A 25643-nucleotide genomic window follows, 5' to 3' on the forward strand; every position below is an offset into this window, starting at 1 on the left:
CGCGGAAGGCTCTGTCACAGGCAGAAAACGAAAACGTAAACGATTATTGCGACTTGATAAAAACACGGGATGAATAGGGTGTCGGTGTTTTCAACCCTTCCGTCCCGTCAGCTTTTTTGCTCGTTCCATTTCGGCAATCGCGACGAATAATAACTTTTTGCCTGACATTCTCAAACAGATATTTTCAAATAGGACCGTACATTCATAAATTCTTAATACTCCCATCAGTGAAGATACGCGTTGCCTTTAATACTTTTGTGTCACTTTTTCTCATCTAACATCATTTTCTAACGATAGCAGAAAAATTTATGTCATGTTCAAATTTTAAATAAACAAGTAAAACTATATATCTATATATATATATATAGATATATTTTTTAGATAGAGACGAAAAAGAAAAAGAAAAATGGAGAAAGAGGAAGGTGTTAATTCGGTTTATCACATTTGGATTCTGAAAAAGATATTATATTGTCTAAGAGAGAAACAAAAAGAAAATAAAAAGAACAAAAATGTTCGTTTAATTTATCTCGTTTGGATTTTAAACAAGTAAGAAATAACCTATGTTGTCGAATAGAAATAAAAGAGAAAAGTGGTATCTGACTATCTCTGTTTCTATTCAACGAACTTTTTTATGAATTTCTGCAACGTTCTTGAGAATACTTTTATGAAGAAAGCTGTATGATTTAACGAGTACGTAATTCGCCGATTATCAACGTCCAATTCGTCTGAATCTCAATTGGAGAGACTCATTTCATTCGAAAAACAAATGAGTAACAACATGGGAATTCGTTGCATCTCGCATATTTTGGATCGAAGAACAGGAAGTTTATAGAAGTCGAGAGCAATTGTTATATTTTTATTCGAAATTACTTGTCTTCATTAATATAAAAAATATTGTCGTCATGCTTTGATAAAATTCATGTGTCGTTATAGTAAGAATGGACAAAAGTGTCAGGATATATTATTATTCAGTATATGTTATTATTCTGGATATCGAGATCAATGTAGGACAGTGTGTTAGAAATTTTCTCCGGAACGAAATGATTCTGAGGAAAATGTAACGTGGGAGATTCTGTTGATACTTCGAATAATTGTGTCTTTGGCTGAGTCACGTTTAGAAAAGAAACGATGAGGTAACGTAAGGGGTAGCATTTAGGCGGAACGTCTGAGTAAATTTAGTTCAAAATAAAAGCTAAAAGCAAGCGTGAGTAACAGGAAGACTGTTCGAGTTTTGAGTGAAGGAAGTTGATTCATTGGTAAATTTGAAAATTGACTGTAAGAGAACAGATTAAATTGTAAGCAGTAACAAGTTTAGGATCTATCGTTAGACCTGTATCAGCCAATAAATTTACAAAATTCCATATCGTACGACTGTAGATACGTGTTTTACGTGAATTACTATTGAAATTTATATTATGTGAACTACATAAATAAAGAATATAAAATAGTATTTTCCTACCATAAAAAGTCCCTTAAGTTTACAAAGAATACGAGAGAACCGTCGTTCAAACACCATTCATACATCAATATTTTTCTTGAACCACCGAAAATTTGCTTATTCGCTGAAACGGGAGCACGATTGAGAGATAAAAATTCGAGAACAGTAACGGCGTTAAAAAACAAAGCACCTTGGGTAGGTTGAAATATATGGCAAATAATAATACAACCGTGTGTAGACGGAATTCCTTTGGATTAATTTTAAACGCAGAAATCATTCCATCATAACCATAATAGCCAAGTCTGATACCACACGGTATATACTAATAAAATTTCAAAATGCTTCGTATAATGCACGTAATATATTTGTAAAAGATGTCTACGAATGTTCTAATACTTTCGCGAGCTTATGTATATACATATATTTAACTCAATATAATATATTTGACCCATAATGACTGAACCGCGTAAAAAGTTCATAATCGACGCATGCGTAATCGCGTACACGTGTTAAAGAAGCGAGCCAATGGCATAACGTGGCGCGTACGCGTTCAAATGATGACTCGACTCGACCCGACCCGACCCAACACGACTCTATACGATTCGGCGCCGCGTAGGCCGACTCGACTCGATTCCACACGACTCGACCCGAGTCAACCGTCGTCACACAGCCTTCGCGGTTCACCTAGTCATTTCGTAGTAGCATTCAGTCGTGGACGCGGACGTATAGGGTCGCTCGACTGCGCAGCAAATCCGACCGACCAGTCCGAGACCGGCTGTGACGGACATAATAGGATGAAGGATATCCGCTCGCAGGTGAGTTAGCTGCTCACGACTCCGTTACCTTGTTTCGAACAGAAGTCAAGGTCCGACAGAATGTTCGCGCCATAGCGACCACGTGGAACTTTGCCGCGTTTAAATTCTCCGATATTCCGACAGTCGCTTCTTATCTTGTCAGTTACATATATTTTGAAAATCATTTTTCTTCCTGTCAGTCGTTAATTTTTTTATCTTTGCATTTTATCTTGTTTTGTATTTTTGTTAGAATTTGTAGGTACAGAGAAAATTTGTTAACGTACGATAGTATACAGTGAAATTTGTATTTTTTTGATTAGAAGATAGATATTGTGTTCGTGAAGTGAATGTAATATTTTTGCTGGCTCTTCTTGTGGCTTTGTTCGTGAAACTTGGCAGGTACAACGTAAGATCAGATAAGATCGTATAAATTCAGCTCGTGTTTTTAAACGACTTACCTTGCCTCTTAATAAGCGTTCCACCTTTTTTAGCGTTGAGATTATTCGTTTAAATTCAGTTCGTGTCGCCGACATTTTAAGTACTTCTCCACAAATTCAATCTTTATTCCTAAAACAATATTCCATATTTACTAATCAAAATATATCTCAGAAAAGCAAATTTCGTATAATTAATGTAGAAAATTACAATCTCCTCCAAGTTCAACCATCCAATTTCTCTATCGGAAATCAAACTCCCATTCGAGATACCATGGAACGCGAACACACTGTATCAAAAAATTACGCTCGATATCATAAATCGTCTCGACGACACATCGAAATCTAGAATAAAAGCGACGAAGACTCGGTATTCTCGTTTCGACTATCTACGAGCATTGAAATATTCTTTGGCTTGTTTACAAGTAGCGGCCGCGTCGCGAAAGAAAAACAAGTAGCAATCGATCGATCGCGATCCTTAATCGCCCTATCAAAGGTCACCAGGCCTCGTTCGCCGATCGAATGATCCGGTGTACGATCACGACGCTATATACGGGCTCGCTAAAAGCGAATCCCAACGACACAGTGTCTCTGTCGAAAGGGAAGAGACGACGAAATCAGAGCTGAGAGACCAATGGCCGGTGCCGTTATCGGAGAAGACTGGCATAATCGAGCCCGACCTATCGTTTCAGGGAGGTCAGCATCCTTCTACTATGGACCACGTCCCAAACAAATCGATATAGAATAACGTTAACCGTTCTTATATATTCGTGAAAGTATTTGAACGCTTGTAAATATTTTTTATGTGTATATTGTATATGTTATGCGAAATATTTTGAAATTTCATTAATATTATGAGTCTCAACTATCATAATTATTTTGGCAATGTTTGAAATAAGTCCGAAAATGTATATAGGAATCACAAGATATTTAATGCAAGTAGGTACATAGTTAACAGGGATCACAAAAGGATTTAATAAAAGAAATAAATTCTTTTGTAGATGATTGCACGTTGAAATGAAATTGTTGATATCTACTGAATAATGGTAATATTTAAGTAATTTCTGTTAAGTAATTAACGTTTTTAAGACATTTGTATTATTAATCCTTCGTAACTAAGATTTCATTCGATCACAAGAAATTATTCATTTGTATACTACGCAACGTCATTGATATATCTTCGTAGAATCACTGTTACGCTTAGGTTTTACGCGTATAATTGATCGATTTGAAATATTCCATTGCGGAAAGTAGTATCAATCTGCGTTACTAGTATTTGTTTTCTGTACCTATTCAGAGCGTCTGACAGTTGAATAAATTGTTTTCATGGAAATCCTTCGGAAGAATGATGACATTCGGAATGTTGCACAAACAATAACGAGTGAAATAATTTACCTAAATTGTGATCGTTGCATAATTTATGTCACTATTATTAACAGACGACTTTCCGGCGGATTCATCGCAATGTTTGTTGGTAGAAGTGTTTAAGTAGTTAACTAACTGTTTGTCTTGATAATATTACGATAATATTCAATATTTGTAATAATGAAACGATCTGTCAATTTATTCAACGTTTTACCAACACACAGTTATTATCTCTGCAATTAATACGCTTGTTAAGTACATCATCGTTACTTCTGGCTTTATTTCACTAATGCTCGAAATTCGCAAATCGTGTAAATTGTGTCCAAATAATTTTGTACCAAGTTAAAATCGCGTTAGCGCATAATTATTCTTTATAGAAAAATGTAGCAACTCATTTTATCACAACTTTATTTTACATAGGTAAATTGTACATTATATATGTACACATAATCATGAATACAAAAATACATCATGATTTAGAGTAAAATTTTAACAGAGGCAGACAAATACGACTGCTAGATTGCAGATATTTATGCAAAGTCGTATTTTTGTCAAACACGATTGAAACAACAGAATCTAGACAAAAGTTTATTTCACCTAATATCACGATGAGAACTCTACTTTATAACCCTGCGCATTTTTTCATCTTTAAATTTCCCTTTAAATAAATGCATAAAAATAATTGCATAGTCTAATTATTATATATATATATAATATTAATATATATATATATATATTAGACATTAATATCGTTATTAACGACAATATAGTCGGTCAAACAATTTCCAATCGCTGATTGAGACATATATAAGTCGTATATATAATAATCGGATGCACGTGGTCAACGCTGTGATCCGGCGATCCATTTTTAGATTCCGGTTAAGGTGACGATTAAACGACCAAGGGAGGCCAACGCGTATTACATCCGTGTTCTTGGACGACGAAACGTCATTCTTGGTCCTCCCACGCGATCTCTTGAAACGGAAATACCACGATGCCTCTAGCAAAGAGAAAGAGAACAGCTAATTTCTTTAATGGGATGTCACGCTCGGTTTAAGAGACTTGTTCACATTCAATGTCCTTTTACTAAATACATTAATAATTACCCATGCAATCGTTCTTCTCCTTAATGATGCGTTTAATCCTTTATAACAACGGAAGATCATTTATCACACTAATTGTAACATCACCTATGAGAACATAAATTTCCAACGAATAAAAAAGTTTCTGAAACATTTATTTAAGTATTTAATTACGAACAGTCTACTTGCCTATTCGAAAATAAATTTTTAAAGCTTGTGAAACGATAATCATGGACCAAGTTACAGAGATTTGTTATACAATTACATAATGGCAATCAAAATAAATGAATGGTGCTTAAATTTGATAGGAAATACATCGATCCAACGTATATTGAAATACGGCGATTAAGGAATCAATAATATCGTGATTCTAGTAATCGGTGAATGAATAGTTCGGCGTGAAAATACAAACGTCCCGCATTCCCGCCACGTTGCGCATTTCTAATTGCCACTTGGCGCATCGAGCGGCAATTAAAAGTGACGCGCGCTTTCTACAAACTAGAAGATTAATACGCGCATTCTCTGCTCTACATACGCCTTGTTCCTTAAAACACCTCTCCTTACTCTCTCGTCTCGCTGCAGACTTTTCCTCCGTTTCCTCCTCCTCCTCCCTCGCTAAGATGCAGCCGAAAGCGAAATACTACGTGCATCTTCGTGTGAACTGTAATCGCAAGCAACGCCTTTCAAAAATCCGATTCACAATGGTATTGAAAAGGTGAATCTTAAAGAATAACGTTTGCACCGTTGTCTGATCTTTTTCGAATTCGTGGAGTTGATCAATGTGAAACTCTTTTCCTGAGCGGTTTATATTTCATCGGTCTGACGCATTCGTCGTATAGAAAGTTCGAATTCATTGTAATCGTAACTTTAATTGTACGTTATCAAAGTGGTGAATAGTGGACGAAGGGAAAGTTCAGATACGGTCTCTCGCGAAAGAACAACTGGGTCCTGGGATCTCGACCTTACTTTGGTCTAATGACCACATAAAACGCAGACTCGCGGACCCGTGAAACACGAAAGGCTGCACTGTGTCCATTCACGAAGAAGAATGAACGCCTACGCGCGCGCCTTTCTATTCTGGGCCGGACGAATCATGCTCATTCGTCTGATTCAGCCGTGACATGGGATGAGATTTTTCCACGGGCCCCTGAATCTATCCGAATTATTCGATTCCTGTATAGAGAAAGAGGAAAGGTGGGAAAGTCTTGAAGTAAAAAAGAAATTTTAGTTTCGGTAAATCGTTAGTTTTTTGAAAAGAACTTCTATGTTTTTCCTTGTCTTATTATACAGGATGCGGTCGAATAACATGTACAAGCGAGCACGAGGTGATTCCTTATGAGAAAGTGAGAACAAACTATGCAATAAAATTTTATTCGTTTAAGGCATATTTTAAAAGAAAATCGAGTTTGAAAATTTATCAAGTATATTTATAAATTATACATAAGTGTAAGTCGAAAATGAGTAATATATATAGTATATAAATAAATAATAAAATTCTTGCGTTCGGGACTTCATTTTCCAGAAAATAAAATTCGAATATATTTAGTTAAGAATCGACATAGTGCACGCGTATGATAAATCTTTAAATTTATTTTCCTTAGAAACAAAGCGTCTTGAGAAAAAATATTATTCTGCATTTTCGACTTATTTTCATACGTAGAATGATCTCCTGTTGATTATTTAGTCCTATCGAGTCCGGAATTAATCATGTTCAAGTATACTTGATAAATTTTCAAACTCGATCTTCTCGTAAACTATATCTTAAATTAAACAATTTTATTGCATATTTTGTTCTTATTTTATGATAAGGAATCACCTCGTGCCTGATTATATATGTTATTCGATCGCATTCTGTATTTATTATCCTTGAAATTAAATTTTAAATAGCTGGAGAATGAAAAATGTCGTCAAATAGATTACCTGTCAAACTTGAAAAATAATTAGGAGTAAATTAAAAACTAAACAGGGGAATGGAAATTTTTATACTTATAATTGTCGTTGTTGACGTTCGAATTAAATATTTGGAAAAGAAATATACATGCTAAGTTTAGTTGAATTCGTATGTGAAGTCACGTTATTTATATATTTCGGAAATAAATAAATAATTTAGGAGAGAATATAATGACAAAAATAGAAAGTTTTTCCACGCCTTCCTTATTCTTCCTGTAAATTTTGTTACTAAGAAATCATAAACGAAAAATACCATAAATAATATGAATGTAATTTAATATCAAAAGTGAATAATCGAATTGGTAATGCTTCAGGAGCTCGTTTACAAACTAGAGCCAAGCCAAGCTTGATTTATGTACAAAACAGTTTGTGTCCAATGTTATGCTCGTATAAATTATATCAATAGTATTTAGTGCCAAACATATCGTGTTCTTTCGAGAGATACAGACGAAAATGAATCATCCGAACTCGTCACTATTAGCATGATTAATAACGAGATAAAACATTTTCATGTCCACAGTTTGAGAAAAATGGCTTCGTCGTCCTGGAAGATTTCTTTCAACCGGAAGAGATCGACGAACTCAAATCTTGCGGTGAAGAATTCACTACCAACTTACCTCCGGAAAATGAGAGGAAAGTTTTCAATACGATAGAATTGCAACAGGTACGAGTTGAATTAAGAAAATGTCTTGTTTATTTAAGTATCATCGACACGACGCTTACATTTCGAATTTATCTATTATTCAGAACAAAGATAAATATTTTCTGGACAGTGGTAACAAAATCAGTGTGTTCTTTGAGACTGAAGCTTTAGACGATAATGGAAAATTGAAAGTTCATCCTCGAGTGTCCTTAAATAAGGTAAAATAGAAGATACTAATTTGAAATAATAATAAACATTTACAATAATTACTTATATAAATATCAAATTTTTCCTTTGACAAAATTACAGGTAGGTCATGCCCTGCACTGGCTTCACCCTACATTCAAAAAATATACTTTTGATGAAAGAGTTAAAGAAGCAGCTTTCCAATTGGATTATCAAGAACCAGCCATTTGTCAGTCGATGTATATTTACAAAAATCCAGGAATTGGATCAGAAGGTAAAGAGAAACAAATATTTCTTACTTTTTTTTTTGTATTCGTTAAATTAATTTAATTTTCAACATCTAAATATAAATTAATTTCATAATAGTAATAATGCACCAAGATGCAACATATTTGTACACGGAACCAGTGAAGCTTGTTGGTTTCTGGATCGCTTTGGAAGATGCCACGCAGGAAAATGGATGTCTATGGATTGCACCAGGTTCTCACAAGAGCGGTGTTCATCGACGTTATGTAAGGAATAAGGATCCAGAATCCAAGGAACTGTTAGTCTACGACAGAGCCGCACCTTGTTATCAGCTTAGTAATTTTCGACCAGTCCCAGTTAACAAAGGAACCTGCATTCTCATTCACGGACAAGTAGTACATTTTTCACATCCAAACAAAAACGATAAATCAAGGCACGCTTACACGTTTCATGTGATCGAGACACAACACACCTCCTATTCGAAAGAAAACTGGCTGCAACCACCTCCAGGAGGATTTCCAAAGTTGTATAGAAATTAAATTTACAGAGATAATGCTCGATCGGTAGAGCACTGTCAAATTATTTTATTACAAATTGCCAGGGAACATTATTTAATATCTATTGCTATTCTGGCTGTGCATTTTTATTTTCCACCTTGTACAAAAGTTATTTCTTGTATTATAATATAGAAATATTAGTAAAAGTGTTTGTGGTGTTAATACTTTACGTGAAAAAACACCATGCACCGTACAAACAATATTACATTATGTTATACATATGTGATATCTAAACCACTGAATTGAACAAAAGCTTGTATATATACATTATGTAAAACGGATGTAGCTGAATTCAGAAGAATTTTAGTCGGTTTATAAATATACATCTATGTACATCAGTAGTTTGCTAATCTACTAAAATGAATATTGAGTTCTTGGAGCTGACGTAGACCTCTATTCAGTACGTCCTCCTTTCGTTTCACGCAACAATATACATCAAGAGGCTCTATTTTAACATCGTTTAACTTCAGTGCTATTAATGCATTCTCAGGAAGAAACGTTATCAATGTCTGATATAAATGTATTAGTGTTCGATAATCCGTACAAGAATTTTTGACTTGTTCTATTACACTGCAATAAAATATGGTTGTTACTATGTATACATATAAAAGAGTGGTTAAATAATTTATTAATAAACAACTTACGCGCTTAGATTGCATTCTAATTTATTTACTTTCGTTGCAATTTCTGGTATTGTTTTTTTTATAAATTCTACAGATGGAACTGGATTAGGAACATTGTAATGCAAAGTGCAAGGCATTCCTATTGTTTTGGCTGTTATACCACTGTACATATAAATGAATAAATATCAATAATACATCATAAACAAATATAATTAGAAAACTTACGTCATATCCCGGGCGTAAACATATGCTGCTTCAAAATACTGAAAAGCTTTCTGTGCTCTTCGTTCTTGTTCCTCGACATCATTTTCAACTCCGATAACACTACATAGTTTGTGATTATTTATTTGAGATTCATATTCACGACATTTGTCTTTTAACTCCTAAAAAATGATACCGTTAAGAAAATGCAAATTATTTCAGAATACTTTACAATGATATTAATAGAAGAAATTGTGAGAATAATTACATCAATTTTTTTAGATATTCGTAACATTAAAGCTGAATGTTTATCTATATTAACCATTTGTACCAAATCATTAAATTTGTCCAAGATATAAATATTTTCCTTCAAAGTCTTTGGGCCTTAAAGAGAAAAATATTTAAACATTAATAAAAATCTCCGAAACGATGATCTTTTTCAAAATATAGAAACAAAATTACCAGATATATCTTTAAATATCTGTAATAATTCTTTCAAAATATATTCTGCTGCTCTTCGAAATGATTCACTTGTAGCAGCTATCCAATGTTTTACAGCACACTGTAAAACAGTCACAGTTGTCCAAGGTGGTTTTATAATAACATATTTTTCCCAAGATGATCCATATAAAGCATACATTTCTTTACTGACTATCTGTAAAAAAATTACTATTAATTCATATATATACAGGCTGGTTGGTAACTGGTGGTACAAGCGGAAAGGAGGTGATTCTACGCGAAAAAAGAAGTCGGAAATATAGAATAAAAATTTTTCGTTCGAGGCTTTGTTTTCGAAAATATCGACTTTGCATTTTCGCTCTGTACGCGAGCACTTTATCACGTCTCGTTGTAACGGATCTCACTGTAGATCGTTGTCTCCATGAAAAAATTAAAAAAAAAAATTTTTTTTTAATTTTATTCTATATTTTCGACTTCTTTTTTCGCGTAGAATCACCGTAGAATTTCCGCTTGTACCACCAGTTACCAACCACCCTGTATATATGTCGGATTATAGAAGAACAATCCTAAAATACAACGATGTAAAATAGATTGATACAGCAACGTATAATAGCCAATCACCTTCCCTTTGGAACTTCGGGAAAATCCGTAAAATTATAATCTAAAGTCTACCATAGCCATAATTAAACAATTGTCGTTATTCTATCCAATTGTATTTGTTTGAGATCTGTGATAATGAGCTTGGGCTCGAGGCGACAATCAGTCGCCGAACGTAGCCGCGGTGACGGGATGAACGCTTTGTCTAACAAAGGTATGGAGTAATTCTATAGCTCTCCTTAAAAGAAATATTTGTAGCGGCACGCGACAGTAAACATTCCAATATTTTCTGTCTCGTGGCTCGCTATACGCAGACCCTATTCTTCGGGTATGATGGTTACCAGATGCCGACGCATCTCCACAGTACATGTTCAGAGTGTACGAGTTCATTGACGAGTTAACTAACGCCTTACTATCTGTGATTACTCCACGTTTGATATAAATTCCAACTTAGACTTTAACGAAAAATTAAACCAACTATCCCACTGACCGCGGGTTCGTTATCGAGTCTTAGACCAGTGTCACTAGTGCCTAATCATCGCGATTCCTTGTCAACTCTGTAATATCCTTATTTGTGTTAATAAACGTCATTTCAATTGCGTAAGAAGATGGATAGTTTCAGTGAAGGTTCATCACATACCCCAAATCCTTACTCCGATATCAACCCGGACCCGTATTACGACGATGGTTTGACATATATAATATATTTCTCTTATATTACCTAATTATAACATATATCATCTTTATGCTTACCACTGTTAGAAAGTCTCTTATAACACTTTTTATGTCCTCATATATTTCATCAGATAACTGCAATTCCTCACACATAATTGATGTGGAATTCAAACTGATTCTTTCTCGATTTCCATTATTAGAATTAGACAATGGTTTATTTACACTGGTGGCATTAAGATAGTCGACTTTTTCAAGGGGATCATTTCTTCCAAGTGTCACAATATCATAAATCATCGCTTTATTACAAAGATTTACGTCATAAGATAATAGTACCTGAATAATAAAGAATCAAAATATAAAGTCACATTTAAATATTTTGATAACAGTATGTTATATCATAACTTACCACGGATTTCCCTAAATCACGAATTTGTAAACAAGTCTGTAGAATTTCATCATCTGGACAGTCGATAGAAAATCTTTCTTTATTTTTTGCAACATCTTCTGGTGTTTGACCAATTACGTAAGATTGTTTAGAAGAGAAAAGTTTATTAATGTAATTGATGGCTTTCCTTGCATTGAAACATAATGATATTGGTCTTGATTTACCATTATCGTCTTTAATATAATCAAGCTCCTGTAATAGATTATTTATGAAAGCTACAAATGTTAGGAAATAGCAAAATAAATAAAAAAATATGGAATCTTACACGTATAACAGTCCATGGTATTGTAATTATTGAATGATCATAAGTTTTAAAAATAGCTTCCCTTGCCAATTCAACAGCATCAATATTTGACAGAAAAACATTTGTATCAACAACAATATACAAATGCCTTTTTGCTTGTTGTTCTGATAGTAAGGGATATTTCGAAGTATTACTAGGGATATTGCAAGTTGTATTTACATTGTTTTCTGTACAAAGTTGAGTTCTAACAGCTTGAACCTAAATAATGTAAATATAAGTCATACTTTAACATTTGTATATCTATTATTCATTATAATAATCTATATATGACAACTGAATAAAATTTATAAAAGTACTTGACATTACTTCAAACATAATTTTTTCATCTTCCAATGGTTCCCAGTCCATTTCCTCACAAAAAGCATCTTCATAGGCTGACTTTACTAAATCATCTGAAGTTGTTATTAGATTTTTAGATGCATTTGCTGTTTCTTTTACTTTGGGAGGACTTAAATTTGTATTAGTGGCAATCTTATCATTCGAACATCTCTCCCTCAAGCGTTCCAATCTAACTTCCGCGTCTTTATAAACACTTGGCATGGGCATTTCTTCACAAACAGAATCTTCATAGGCCCATTTTATTACATTATCTACAGTTGTTATTGGATCTTTAGATGCATTTGCTGCTCCCTTTATCTCACGAGTATATACACTTTTATTATTAGCAATCTTATTATTTACATGTGTCTCCTCCAAACGTTCCAATCTAACTTGTGTATTTTTAAAAATGCATGGCATGTCTATAATTGTTCAAGAAATTAAATACTAAGAATAAACTTTAATTTATGACATCAAAAACATTGTTACAACACTTACTAAATTTCTTTGCAGGAGTAGAACTTGTAGGACTATTATGACTCAGATTATCATCACACTGCTGTGATGATAGGCTTGTTTTCAATCTTTCCATACGTTCTTTTCCTAAATTTGTTTTCATAGACTTTTGACCTTGCACTTTTGGAATATCTTCACCCAAATTGCTGCTTTTTCTTTTGCCTACCAATATTTTTTCTATTACTATGGCTATGTAATATATGATTTACATTAGTATTTTTTGACTTTAACTTTAACCATGTACATAAAAAGACTATAGAAAATAACATAGTATAACTTTTTCTTCCACATACTAACCAACTTTTGGACCTTTTTGTACTTCTCTCTGGCTTCTGCTTTCTGAGGGAGATGAAACCTCTGAAACACTTTTTTGCTTAGATACATTTTGATTTCTTAACCGTGTCTTAATTGGATTTTCTCCTTTATCTATCACGTTGCTTCTGTCTTCCTCTGTCTTTTTTTTAGGATTGCTTTTTGATATCCTTCCCTGCCTTTTTTCTAAAAGTATTTGCATTTGTGGCGTATAAGATTCTTTTGAGTATGTATAAACATCAGTTTTTTGTGACAGTGGACTAATTTTGCCAAGCCTTGAAGGTGGTGATTTTGGAACATCTTTAGTTGATTTGGAACTCTGAGGACTTCTAGAAATAATTTTTTCTTTTTTTTTTAACATTTTCTGACGAATTTCTTTCATTTGAGGTGTTTCCTTTCCTTCATTAGCTTTAGTTTGTGTTTGCCTATGGAAACGTTTAGCAGTAAGTATATTTCTCCTTGTGATCTCTTTTTCAGATGCACTTCCTTCAGATGGATTTCTTTCAGAAACAGTAAACTGTGCTTCATTATCTTCATCATTTTGTAAGTTCATTTTTTGTGATTGTTTACGTTTTTTAGCAGATCGACCTAATTTCTTTTCAACCTAAACAAATAATTTTTTACGTTATAATTATAACAGAGATTATGAATTATAATTAAATTATATATGAGAAGTATTACTAGCTAAAAATATGCAAAAATATATAATAAAGATAACTTGCTATAATCTATAGGTTAGAACAGGCAGTACAATTTTAAAAGGGCTAATAAAATATCATCCACTTCCTATTACCATTAGTATTAATTAAAAACAAAAGAAAATGAAATATCAAATTACTTGTTCTGTCTGATCTTCTGTCGGGATATCCCAAGATGATTGCTTTGTTTTTTCATTAAAATAATATATTTTATGCGGATATCTCTTTGAATTCCGTATACTCCAATTTTCCGGTAACTTATGTTTCATCATGTTTGAAATAGTCGAAAACCATGTAAACACTACTTTCAAGAAAAATTAAGTCGTCATTAGAGGGCACAAATTTTTTGTTACGTTTCATTACATTCTCACTTATAAGCTTCAATGATATCATATGCCAATAGGCGGTGACTGATCATAAACAAAATACAGATGATGTCAATCATGTGTTCCAAAATGATGAATTTTAGAATTATAATAATTGTCTTAATAATGAGAATATTTGCAAAATGTTCTCTTTTTCATATTTTATTTATGATTCGATACATACATACACTCTATTTAAAATTTGAAAAAAAATTATGAAAAAAAGTAAATAAAGTAATTACAGAAATTGGGCCGTGTAGGGAATTTTAATGTTATCGTTTTACTTCGTGTATATAACAATCTAACTATCGAAAACTTGAGAAATGTGTCTTTCCCGTCGACGTCTATGCGAAACATTGACATAACGTGTCGATACAATTGTTTTTTACCAAGTTTTGTGCTAATCTGAAAGAATACAGACCACAAAATACTTTAGTTTTATTACGTTTTTAGATATATTGTTAGTATATAACAATGCAAGCAATGTCAGGCTCAGTTTCAGAATCTAAAAGTAATGATGATTTATTATCAGCGATAGAATTTTTGTCCGCAAAAAATGAAAAAGATTTAACATTTTTTTCAAATGTGGACAAAGCTACAAAAGAATGGCTCAAATCTTTAGAATCTATATGGCAATTATGTAAGTGACAATTATATACTGTAACAATAAAATTTATTAATGATTATTAATTTATTTGTTACATATTTTTACAGGGAAAAAGGGTGATGTTATAAGCAAAACATTAATAGAATATTTTGACAGCGCACCTGATCCATATTTAAGCACAATACGATTATTAGTGAACACTTCAGATTTTAAACATATAAAAAAGAATTCATCATTAGCATTTACAGGTTTATTTACATATAATATAAATGAAATGACATTACTAAGTTATATTTATTATGTGCAAGTATATAGGGAAATAGTATTAAAATTGAGTACACAGTTTTTATACATAGTTATATAGATACTGTTGTGCAGATTACTGTAAAAATTCTGTGATGTTAAAGATAAATTAATATCTCTTTATGGGTTATAGTCATAGAAGAATTTGCAAACTGGTTGAAATTGGAGAAACCAATACGTAAACTGTTCCTAGATGTAGAAATAAAATTAGCAACATTTCAATTAGTTATTAAACAAAAAAATATGGAATTCATTAAAATGGTTGCTGTTACATATGAATTCATAGAACACAAGGAGGAATTTCTTCCTATAATAAAGGTATTATTTAGACTACAATATTTAACTTTCCAATTATTATATAACATATTATTTAATTAAAAAATTGTATATTCTTGTAGGAAGTCATTAAGGAAAAGAAATACAAAGAAGCAGCACAATATGCAGTTGTATTGGAATTACAAGATTATTTTGCCAATCCAGAAACATTACTATTACCACTTATTCTGCAGAATAAGTTAATAGTTGTAGAAGATTTTTTAGCAAATTATCCTCATTTACAGAAGGTTCTAGTCTTGTATTTGGATAATTTAATTGGACCTGAAAATAACATGACTGCCATGTTAAATGATATAATTATGTAAGTTTCAATAATGAACTAATAAAAGAAGTTTTAAGCATAATATCTTTAATATATTATAGAAAACATAATATACCAGACGTAAAGATGGCAACAACAAATACAAAACCCATGACAAAATTAATAGCACGTTTTATCAAATTATATAATCTTCCACCAGAACTTTGTTCTAATTTAAATAAAAAAAGATGCGAAGGTGGTTTACAGTTCCTCATGTATAAACGTTACGTGGAATCTAGTTTAAGTATGTTAATTTTTTACATAATATAAATCACGGAATAGTGTGAATAAAAGATTAACTGTTTTTAAATCAAGGTACTGCTAGCTGGAGGGAAATGGTACAAGATGCAGTAGGAAATGATCATACATTACAACTTGCTACAATAAAGATGATAATGAATGCCAAAGATGCAGCTGAAGCTTTATATTGGGCTAAAAAATTTAACGTACCTAGAGAAAAGTGGCCATGGGCACTTATATATGAAGAGGAACAAAATGAATGTGAGAGCAATAATAACTCTTCTTTAATATTATATGTTGTTTCAATTATTTATAAGATTTCATTATGTAGGTATAAATGAAGGAGCTTCAACTAGCAAGATGAATGATTTGAATATTGACGATGATCCTATGAATTATCATGAATTGAAATTATCAAGAGATTCTATTAAAGTAGTAAATGATCTTTGTAGTTTTGCAGAATTTCTTGATAATGGATTAAGAGATGTCTCTATTGTTGGTATTGATTTAGAATGGAAACCATGCTTTGGTAATATTTGAAGTTAATGGTTTAATTTCTTTCACTAGAATGTAATAAAAAATAATTACAAAATTTATTGTAATTATTAGGTACGAAACAAACAGAATTAGCTTTAATACAAATAGCTACCAAAGCTAATGTATACATCTTAGATGTAACCACAATAGGAAACAAATTAATAGAGTTATGGATTAAATTATCCAAAGCTCTATTTGAAAACAGAAACATTTTAAAGCTTGGTAAGCTTCTTCTAACTAATAAATGTATATTCTAATTATTATTTCTATTCGTGTATATTTTCATGAATTTATGATATAGGATTTGGAATAGCACAAGATATAACAGTTATACGCAATAGTTTGCCTGCATTTTCAAAAATAAAAATATGTGGACAAGGTTATTTAGATATTGTACACTTATGGAAAAAGTTAGTAGAAGATTATAAATTTGTTTTTCCACATGAAAGTGATGAACAATTTACTAAAAAAAATTTGAGTAAACTTGTAGAACTTTGTCTTGGACAGAAACTAAATAAATCTGATCAGTTTTCTAATTGGGAACAGAGACCTCTAAGAGAAAGCCAAATAATATATGCTGGTTTGTAATTTTTTTTGCTGTTGTTTTTATTATAATATAACATATTGGGTTGACAATTAAGTGATTGCGGATTTTGTCAATACCACCTAATAACAAAATCCGCAATTACTTAGTTGTCAATCCAATATATTCTCTTTATTATAATACAATATATATTTACATACAAGAATCAAATATAATAATTATATATTATTATATTACAGCATTAGATGCATACTGTTTGTTAGAAATATATGCAACATTAGAAATTCAATGTGAACATTTGGACATACCGTTTTATGATGTGTGTTCGGAAGTGCAACATATACCACATCAATCACCAGAACAAAATACGAGGAAACCTACACAAAAGGTAGTTCCATAATTTACTGTATTTCTAATAAAGTAGAACTTCTATCAAATAAATAATTCGTTTATTCTCCATAGTACTTTATAAACATTTTATTATAGTCCCACTCCTTCCAAAATAAAGAATTCAATTATGATAAACAAAATTTTCAAAGAGATTCGCCGCAAAGAAGATTGAGGAATAATTTCTGGAAATCAAATAATCAAGATCATCATTCTTTTCACAAAGCAATACAATTACCACGAAGAATGGGGTCCATGAATTTAAACAGGCAACATTACAAACAAATAATTAAACGTGAATCCATACCAGTGCATCAATGGCGTGTAGTTTGTGATTCAATGTTAGGTGGGTTAACAAGTAAATTACGAATGTGTGGATGCGATTGCGTTCATCTTGCATTTGATCAAAGAGGAGAACGATCTGTTCAAGTAGCACTTTATGAAAAAAGGGTGCTTCTGACGCGTAATAAGGAATATTTAAGAGTAGGTTCATTCATTAGGTTCATTATTATTGATAATTCATTATTGTTAATTCTTAATTATTTTAATTACATTATACAGTTTTCACAGTATATACCACCTGAGGATTGTTATTTTGTAATGGCAGCTAATCCTGATGCTCAGCTAAGAGAAGTATTAAAGTACTTTAAAATTATAGTTACACATAGAGACATATTTAGTCGATGCCAAGATTGTAACAGTGATGAATTTGTGAAAGCTTCAAAGCAATTAATGGATAAACTTTTAAAAAGGTTCATTACACATTTTTTCTTCTTAAAACTATACATTAAATATTGGTAATAATGTTAATAGGATTTTATCTTCTTTTAGTTATGTTAAAATAACACGTAAAAATAATTATAGAATTGATACAAATCCATCGGATCATGTAAACAATACATATCAGTCAGTTATAGCAACGAATTCAAGCAGTAACGATTTACAATACGATACTTTTATGAACAACCAATTGGAACACGAGGATCGTACATGGATACTTAGTACGAATTCTATGGATGTTGATACATGTTCAACGAAATACCAGGCAAGAATACAAATTGACAAAGTACCAATGAAGGTGTTACAGAATATAGAAGTTTTTTACATTTGTGAACAATGTGGAAAGATATATTGGAATGGTACACATTTAGATCGTACGCTCAATGGTGCTATTAAAGATCTCATTGTTCCATCTGAGTTTTAATTACTATTACATGTGATATAGTGTTTAAAGAAGTTCAGACTTTGAAAGCACAAATCAAAAGTGTCTTTATTTATTTGAGTCAATAAGAATTATACCTATAATGTGGAATCACAAAAACAAAGATATGTTTAATGTACTTCATCTATTTTAAAAAGTATTTTAATATTATTGAATACATATATAAGTTATCTTAACCTTTTACGTTCGTTTATTTTTATTTCATATCGAAAAATTGATACATTTCATACAGCCTTTGTTGAAATATCAAAAATGGTATGTTATATGCATTGTATTGTAAAAGTAACACTTCATGCTTATTTCTATTAGTTATGGAAAATAACATACAGTAAACAATGAAATAATTATCTATATATATATATTCTTTTTTTATTTTCCCTTTTATTCTTTATCTTTCCCATATACAGCACAAAATTTTAAATAATAAAGGAATAATTTTATATATTGAGTTGATTTCGTAAAATATTTTGTAAAAGTTTTGTCACTAAGTTGTAGTTTCTTTTATTGTTTTATTATTTCTAAAAGTAAACATTACATATGTTATACAAGTGAATCGTTATTACAGAAATTAACATAATAAAACATAATAATAGCATTTCTTCTGTTACATATTAGTACTGTAGAGATATTTTGGAAAACGTCGTATATTTTATTAACATTTATTTATTCCACACCTGAATTATACTCCTCCAATTCTGCAATATCTTTTTTCCCAAAAGGTGGAGGTCCAATTAATGCTTCTATGTCCTTGTATGTCAAAGTTTCTTTCTTTAGAAGTTCTTCAGCCAACTATAAATTCAGGAAAGGAAATTTATTAGATATTTAAGGAGATTAACATAGTTCTATGTGCTGTAGTAGAATAATACTAAATACTCATCAAGCAGAAGGCTGTAATATTTAGTAATTATTGAAACGGTGTCTAAAAAATTATGAAAACTGCTTAGATATATTATATATATAGTAATCATACATACAGTTATCAATTTATCTTTATTATCTTGTAATAACTTCTCAGTTGTTTTATATGCTTCAACGATTATTCTTCGTACCTCCGCATCCATTAAACTTCCTAGCTTCTTGCTATATGGTTTTTTAGTTTTCTAGTTGATAATTTCAATTGGAAATATAAATCAGTGGTATACTACTACCATTTGGTAAATTATAAATATATCTTACCGTACTCGTTAGTTCTTTATCAAAAGAAAGCAAACCCACAGAAGGACTCATTCCAAATTGTTGAACTTGGAGATATGCCATATCAGTTACTTTTTGTAAATCATTTTGCGCACCAGTTGAAATTTTGTTAAACATTATATTTTCTGCAACTCTACCGCCTAATAGTACACACATACGTTCAAAAAGGTGTTTTGAACTTAGAAGTTTTAGATTTGAATCAAAATACTGAGAAAAACCCAATTGTTTATTTGTTCTTGGTACTACTGTTATTTTAATTAAAGGATTTGCATATTCCAACATCCATGCTGCTACTGCATGACCAGCTTCATGATAAACAATAACTTCTTTCTCAGGAGGTGTCAATGTACTAGATTTTTTCACTGAACCACCCAATACTTTATCAATTGCATACATGAGATCATTATTATCGATTTTAACTTTTTTTTCGTTTGCTGCGTGTAATGCAGCCTCGTTACAGACGTTTGCTATCTCAGCTCCTTCAAAAATACCATTCAAAACAAGAGTATTAAAATAAAAGTAAGATTCAAATAATTTATTGAGAATTACACATACCACTAAAACCGGGAGTAAGATGAGCTAAATATTTTGCATACTTCATTGGAGTGCCTTCCAATGATAACGACTGAAGATGATAATCAAAAATGTCTTTTCTTTCTTCTAAAGTCGGAAGATCAATTAAAATATGTCTATCAAATCTACCACATCTCAATAAAGCTCTATCTAGAACTTCTGCTCTATTTGTTGAGGCTAAAATAATAATATCCTTTGCCTCTATCATTCCATCCATTTCTACTAAAAGTTGATTTAATGTTCTCTCGGATTCACTGTTAGCAAATTCGCTATACGAATCTTCTCGTTTCTTCCCTATTGCATCAATTTCATCTATATAGATGATACTGGGCGCTCTTCCGAAACAGATAACATAACAATAAGTTTAAATATATTAATAACCGCTTTGTTTGTCAAAATAAAAATCAGTGAAACCTTCTTTTAGCTTCTGCAAATAAATCCCTTACACGCGCAGCACCTAGTCCCCCTATTACTTCAGTGAATTCAGATCCATTCATTGATAAGAATGGAACATTTGACTCAGTTGCAACAGCTTTAGCTAAAAGTGTTTTACCGCAACCAGGTGGTCCTAAGAGTAAAGCTCCTAAAATCAATTTCAATGAATTACAAGAAAAAATATTTCAAAAGAATTATAGATATTAGAGTTATACAAATATAGAAAACCTTTAGGCACTTTAGCACCAAGCTTTGTATATCTTTCAGGGTTTTTAAGATAATCAACAAATTCCATAACTTCTATTTTGGCTTCTTTCAAACCAGCAACATCTTTAAAACGAACACCTTTACCAGAAAAAGGTTCCACTAATGTATATTTTGCTTTTTTCAGAAAGGAAAAACTGCCAAATTGCTTTTTTATTATTGGATTACGGAAGAATGTAAAAAAGAGCCCAATTGCCAATAATATCTTAATTATCTCTGTTATAGCTATTTCTTCATTCATGTGAACATATCTAATTGAAATTCCATCCTCTAAAAATTATTCAATGAATTTCAGTATAAAAAAATGGTTTATAGATTTATTAAATATGTATGATAATTATACCTGATCTAATGCCAATGCGTTTTTCTATTGCCCTAATTTTTGCTTCAACATCATCAGGAGCATTATAAAAAGTAAGCCTTTTAAACAGGATTCTTCCTTTATAAGTAGCACCTGTTCTTACTGTAGCTTGTACATCATCTGGATAAATCCTAATTTCTTGAACTTGTCCTTTTAAAAGTACTTCATTTATAAAATCGTCCCAGTCCATTCCCATGACCTGGCATAAAATAATAAGTTTTATGAGTAAATATTTTGAACTGTTAATTATTCATTCACGAACTTACTATTGTGTCGAAGATTCCAGACATAATTAAGTAATAGAGGGCACATGTCAAGATGATTACAGCAAATTTCAGTAGTAGCATATTTAATCCGGATTTTTTAGAGTCTTTATTAGAATTGTCAGATTCATTGGAACTGCGTTGATGATTACTAGAGCTTGTGCTGAAACTTCTTGCGTTACACAACTTTGAAAAATAAATTCTAAACGACTCATTTTTTGATAGCAGCAATTTCGTCCCACTCAATCCCGTGTGTTTTGTTCTATACGACTAAAACAAATTTTCTAATAATCATACCAGTGTGACATTAATTCATTGAAATAATTACCTGATGTGATAATAGAAAACATAACCCATTCCGTCGGTTATTAAAACTAATATTTCTGGAGATAATGTTAAATACATTGTGTTTCTTTAAATTATATTTGAACAAATATCCAAGAAGTTTTCGTGAAACGATGTACTGTCGTTGGGAATATATTATCGAACTCTGCATGTTTGTATCATGCAATATGAGATCACATGTGTTAACCCATTTGTAAACCTAACATATAAATCACAACTGTAAATTCATTGCAAGTTAATTATATAGTAATTATTTTGGCGAAATTCCAATATTTAGATTAACAGATGGTATTCAATTTATAACTTGTTCATAGAGTTATATATATACATGAGTTGTTATGTGCTTTAAAAGTTTCGTAATATCTTGCAATAATGCAAAAACCAGATGAGAAAATTGGATATTTTAGGTAGATTCTTTTATCTACTGTTACATTTATTAATAAATTTTACTTAATTGACTTTAAATGTAATGATTCACTGATATACTAATCGCTAAATACTAATCGCTAAATAATTAACATGTTAAAGTTATTATAAATAAATTATAAAAGATGCTACGACCATTAAAAAACAATTTTGCAAATACATTAATTAATATATAATCAAAATTAACTAAAAATAATTTATTAGATTAATGACATTGCTAAAATGAACAAAATCAAAATTATCCTGTCTATGACAACGACAATATATTGTCTATATTATCTATATAATCTATCTATATTATCGACGGAAATCGAATTCCATATTATCGACGAAGACAGAAATTTATATTATCGATAAACTTACATACATATAATTGATATAAGTCGGTAATATATCAATAATAGGTAATATTCATATAAAATATCTGTAATTTAGAAACTGATTTACCTAACACTTGCCGTGTGGTGTACTTTGTTTTATTTTTTATACAATTATTAAAAACATACGTAATATCAGATCGTACATTAAAAAATGACTTATTAAACTTATATGGGAAATTAGTTATTAAAAGGATATCATCTTTTAGTTATTAATTAAAGTATATTTTTACATATTTCAAAATTTAAATGTAAAAGATAGGAGTATATCAACAGGTTTTCAATGTTGCATGCATTAAAAATTGCGATGTTTTTGAAAGTGCCCAATGTTAAAGCTTCAAAAAAATAGTGTTTTATAAAATCTTATGTAACAAATAGATAAGCCTTAGAAAGATTCATTGTAATCACAGAGTATAAAAGAATCAAAGGTGAGAGGAGGAAAATAGGAGGGGGAGGGAGAATGAAAGAGAAAAAGAGGAAGAGAGGAAAGGGAGAATGGTGGAAGCTGGCTGAATATTTTTACCCAAGCCTGTTAACTACACTCTGTTATTTTATCTCACGTACGCAGTTTTTCCACCACTACCATGCCGTTACGCAGGAATATAAGTTTTAAGGCGTGTTTTGATAGCGTCAGGGTGTGTCAGCTGGGGCTTCCTACCTAATGGATCACTTCTTCGTTTATTCGTTCATACTTTTTGAAGTATATGACCCCATGATACCACGAACACTCTGATAATTTTAGTTATATCGTAATTATTTGTAGATGTATAGATTTGTGTTATTTGTAGAATTGCACATAACGAAGGAAGAAACTTACCTAAAAAGTAAAAAATAAAATTAATTTTGATCGATTCTCGTTTATTTAATTATAAGATTTAAAAATGCATGGTTTACTTTAATTTATTAGATTGTTCCAAAAATTCATAAATTTGTAATCCAATATATTATTATCAAAAATCTATACAATTACTGAAGAAATCTTATAGAAGTGCTGACTAATTAAAATTAAATCGATGCATGCTTTCTACGATATGTTCATATTCCTGCAATTGGAGCTGGCAAAATTCTTGATGACAAAGTGCTGACAATTACAGCTCTATCGCTTAAAAGGCGTGAAAAGGAAAGGATAAAAGTGGTTCATCGCGAACGTATATTTACGTAAAACAATATTTTCGTTGGCTTTAAGAAGGTGGCGACAGAGTATTTCTCTCTCCCTCTCTTTCTATTCCGACATACTTCAGTAAAGAGTACAAGAAAGATACGCGAAGACATCGTCAATCGTCGACTTTGCATTTTACCTTTGACATACGTACAAATATCAAATTACTAGTGTGTTAATTTTTCTCCCTATTTTATATCTTAAGGCAATATGGTATATCTATAAACTTCAAATACCAATATATGTAATAAGAAAAAGACATAGTGAACTTCTAGAAATTGTATTAAATACTTACTTATCATTATATGTAACATTACTTGCAATTATGAATTATTTACAAGTACTTCAAAACATCTTTTCTCTGTGAAAATCATTATTAAAGACAATAAAATTTATGCCAATAATACAATTAATGTTTTTTTCACGAATAGACAAACCGAGTCGAATGATATAACCTAAAAAAATTGTTTAAGAAGAAATAAACGTAAAGAAGAAAGACATAGAAGGAATGATACTTACGCTGAAAAAGGAGGATGGAACCAATTGATTTGTTAAATAACAAACCATGTTGTGTTAGGTTTGCTATGATAACCAAATAACGTCACGGATTGTGGCCAGTGTACAACTTGGTTCATTCAGTTCCTCTTACTATGCGGTATCCAATTCATTCATAAATTTCGTATACAAAAATATCAAAGGATTCAAATACTCACTAGTAATGAGTCATTACATCGTATGTAAAAATGCTTCTTCCTTAGATATCATTTTCTTTTCCTTCATTTCCGGTTCTCCAGGAAAATAATTCTCAAGGAAATATTTTTTGTCCATGAAACTATTATCGGTAATGGATCTTTCGTCGGGATTAGTGTTCCCGCGTAAATGTGGTTAATCAGAGCCTGAACGGGCTTCCAGAAATCCATTTCACGTAGCGTTCACGTAGCGACGCTACGTATAGGGAGAGCTGCAAGAACGGACGTTGTTATTACAGATGCCACTCGTTCAGAATCCCGGGGTATATTTCAAACAAAAAGAAGCCTCCTTCCAATCCGGAAGAGTGACGCCTAATTTTCGGGATCGTGAGTTCATAGTTTTCTGAAAAAAGAAAAAAGAATGACCAACTTACATTAACCAGGAATTTATTCTCTAGCCTTATTGTTATCATCAGTACTATCAAATTTCAAAATCCAATCGACACACCGCAAGATGCCACCACCGACAACAATAACAGCCTTACCTATAAAATAGAAAAAGAACCCGACAAAGTGATAATTGCGGATAAAAGGCGAGAGATGTTTTTCTTCTAGCAAAATGGCCAGATCCCGGAGCATCCAGGATAAAGACAGACGAACAAGTTTGTCGAAATGTTGAAAATAGGAGAATGAATAGAGGAAGAGGAAGAAACGATAGGAAAAGAGAAGAGAAAAATGGAAGGGGGAAACCGAGGAAAAACGAGAGAGAGAGAGAGAGAGAGAGAGAGAGAGAGAGAGAGAGAGAGAGAGAGAGAGAGAGAGAGAGAGAGAGAGAGAGAGAGAGAGAGAGAGAGAGAGAGAGAGAGAGAGAG

General features: G+C 31.6%; 4 protein-coding genes across 10 annotated transcripts; 2 read left to right on the plus strand and 2 right to left on the minus strand.

Moving 5' to 3' along the window:
- The first annotated feature begins 2063 nt into the window (after positions 1 to 2063).
- Positions 2064 to 9346, plus strand: LOC100749150 (phytanoyl-CoA dioxygenase domain-containing protein 1 homolog). 2 transcript variants are annotated; one of them, XR_004461361.1, is made up of 6 exons: positions 2064 to 2253; positions 7584 to 7727; positions 7811 to 7924; positions 8016 to 8166; positions 8259 to 8845; positions 8955 to 9346. XR_004461361.1 is itself a non-coding variant. In XM_033319751.1 (5 exons), the coding sequence occupies exons 1-5, from the start codon at positions 2233 to 2235 to the stop codon at positions 8675 to 8677; spliced, it is 849 nt and encodes a 282-aa protein (XP_033175642.1). In that variant the 5' UTR covers positions 2064 to 2232; the 3' UTR covers positions 8678 to 9346. The 2 variants fall into 2 exon arrangements, 1 of the variants encoding a protein (XP_033175642.1); XM_033319751.1 differs by having other exon boundaries at positions 8259 to 9346.
- Positions 8555 to 14258, minus strand: LOC100746166 (transcriptional protein SWT1). 3 transcript variants are annotated; one of them, XM_033319733.1, is made up of 13 exons: positions 13984 to 14258; positions 13131 to 13749; positions 12816 to 13022; positions 12306 to 12739; positions 11961 to 12197; positions 11657 to 11887; positions 11329 to 11583; positions 9982 to 10174; positions 9788 to 9903; positions 9544 to 9701; positions 9340 to 9480; positions 8956 to 9265; positions 8555 to 8846 (listed from the first exon to the last, which is right to left on the minus strand). In XM_033319733.1, exons 1-12 carry the CDS (start codon positions 14113 to 14115, stop codon positions 9031 to 9033), a joined length of 2958 nt encoding a protein of 985 aa, XP_033175624.1. In that variant the 5' UTR covers positions 14116 to 14258; the 3' UTR covers positions 8555 to 8846; positions 8956 to 9030. The 3 variants fall into 3 exon arrangements, with proteins under 3 accessions (XP_033175624.1, XP_033175626.1, XP_033175631.1); XM_033319735.1 differs by lacking the exon at positions 8555 to 8846 and having other exon boundaries at positions 8979 to 9265; positions 12816 to 12995; positions 13984 to 14257; XM_033319740.1 differs by lacking the exon at positions 8555 to 8846 and having other exon boundaries at positions 8979 to 9265; positions 13868 to 14055.
- Positions 14259 to 14493: 235 nt separating this feature from the next.
- On the plus strand, positions 14494 to 18803 carry LOC100746286 (exonuclease mut-7 homolog). 4 transcript variants are annotated; one of them, XM_012382058.3, is made up of 13 exons: positions 14494 to 14848; positions 14923 to 15063; positions 15252 to 15436; positions 15517 to 15755; positions 15818 to 15999; positions 16071 to 16265; positions 16327 to 16524; positions 16605 to 16754; positions 16834 to 17112; positions 17316 to 17464; positions 17563 to 17946; positions 18034 to 18215; positions 18295 to 18803. In XM_012382058.3, the coding sequence occupies exons 1-13, from the start codon at positions 14683 to 14685 to the stop codon at positions 18665 to 18667; spliced, it is 2823 nt and encodes a 940-aa protein (XP_012237481.1). In that variant the 5' UTR covers positions 14494 to 14682; the 3' UTR covers positions 18668 to 18803. The 4 variants fall into 4 exon arrangements, with proteins under 4 accessions (XP_012237481.1, XP_003484688.1, XP_012237475.1 ...); XM_003484640.4 differs by having other exon boundaries at positions 16071 to 16262; positions 18025 to 18215; XM_012382052.3 differs by having other exon boundaries at positions 16071 to 16256; positions 18025 to 18215.
- A 367-nt stretch (positions 18804 to 19170) lies between these two features.
- LOC100740000 (paraplegin) lies at positions 19171 to 22581 on the minus strand. Its single transcript, XM_033319749.1, has 9 exons — positions 22104 to 22581; positions 21779 to 22045; positions 21495 to 21711; positions 21116 to 21421; positions 20867 to 21035; positions 20435 to 20787; positions 19862 to 20358; positions 19660 to 19785; positions 19171 to 19474 (listed from the first exon to the last, which is right to left on the minus strand). Exons 1-9 carry the CDS (start codon positions 22269 to 22271, stop codon positions 19349 to 19351), a joined length of 2229 nt encoding a protein of 742 aa, XP_033175640.1. The 5' UTR covers positions 22272 to 22581; the 3' UTR covers positions 19171 to 19348.
- Positions 22582 to 25643: the final 3062 nt, after the last annotated feature.

This window comes from Bombus impatiens, unplaced genomic scaffold, assembly GCF_000188095.3.
Source record: "Bombus impatiens unplaced genomic scaffold, BIMP_2.2 scf_0019, whole genome shotgun sequence".
NCBI lineage: Eukaryota > Metazoa > Arthropoda > Insecta > Hymenoptera > Apidae > Bombus > Bombus impatiens.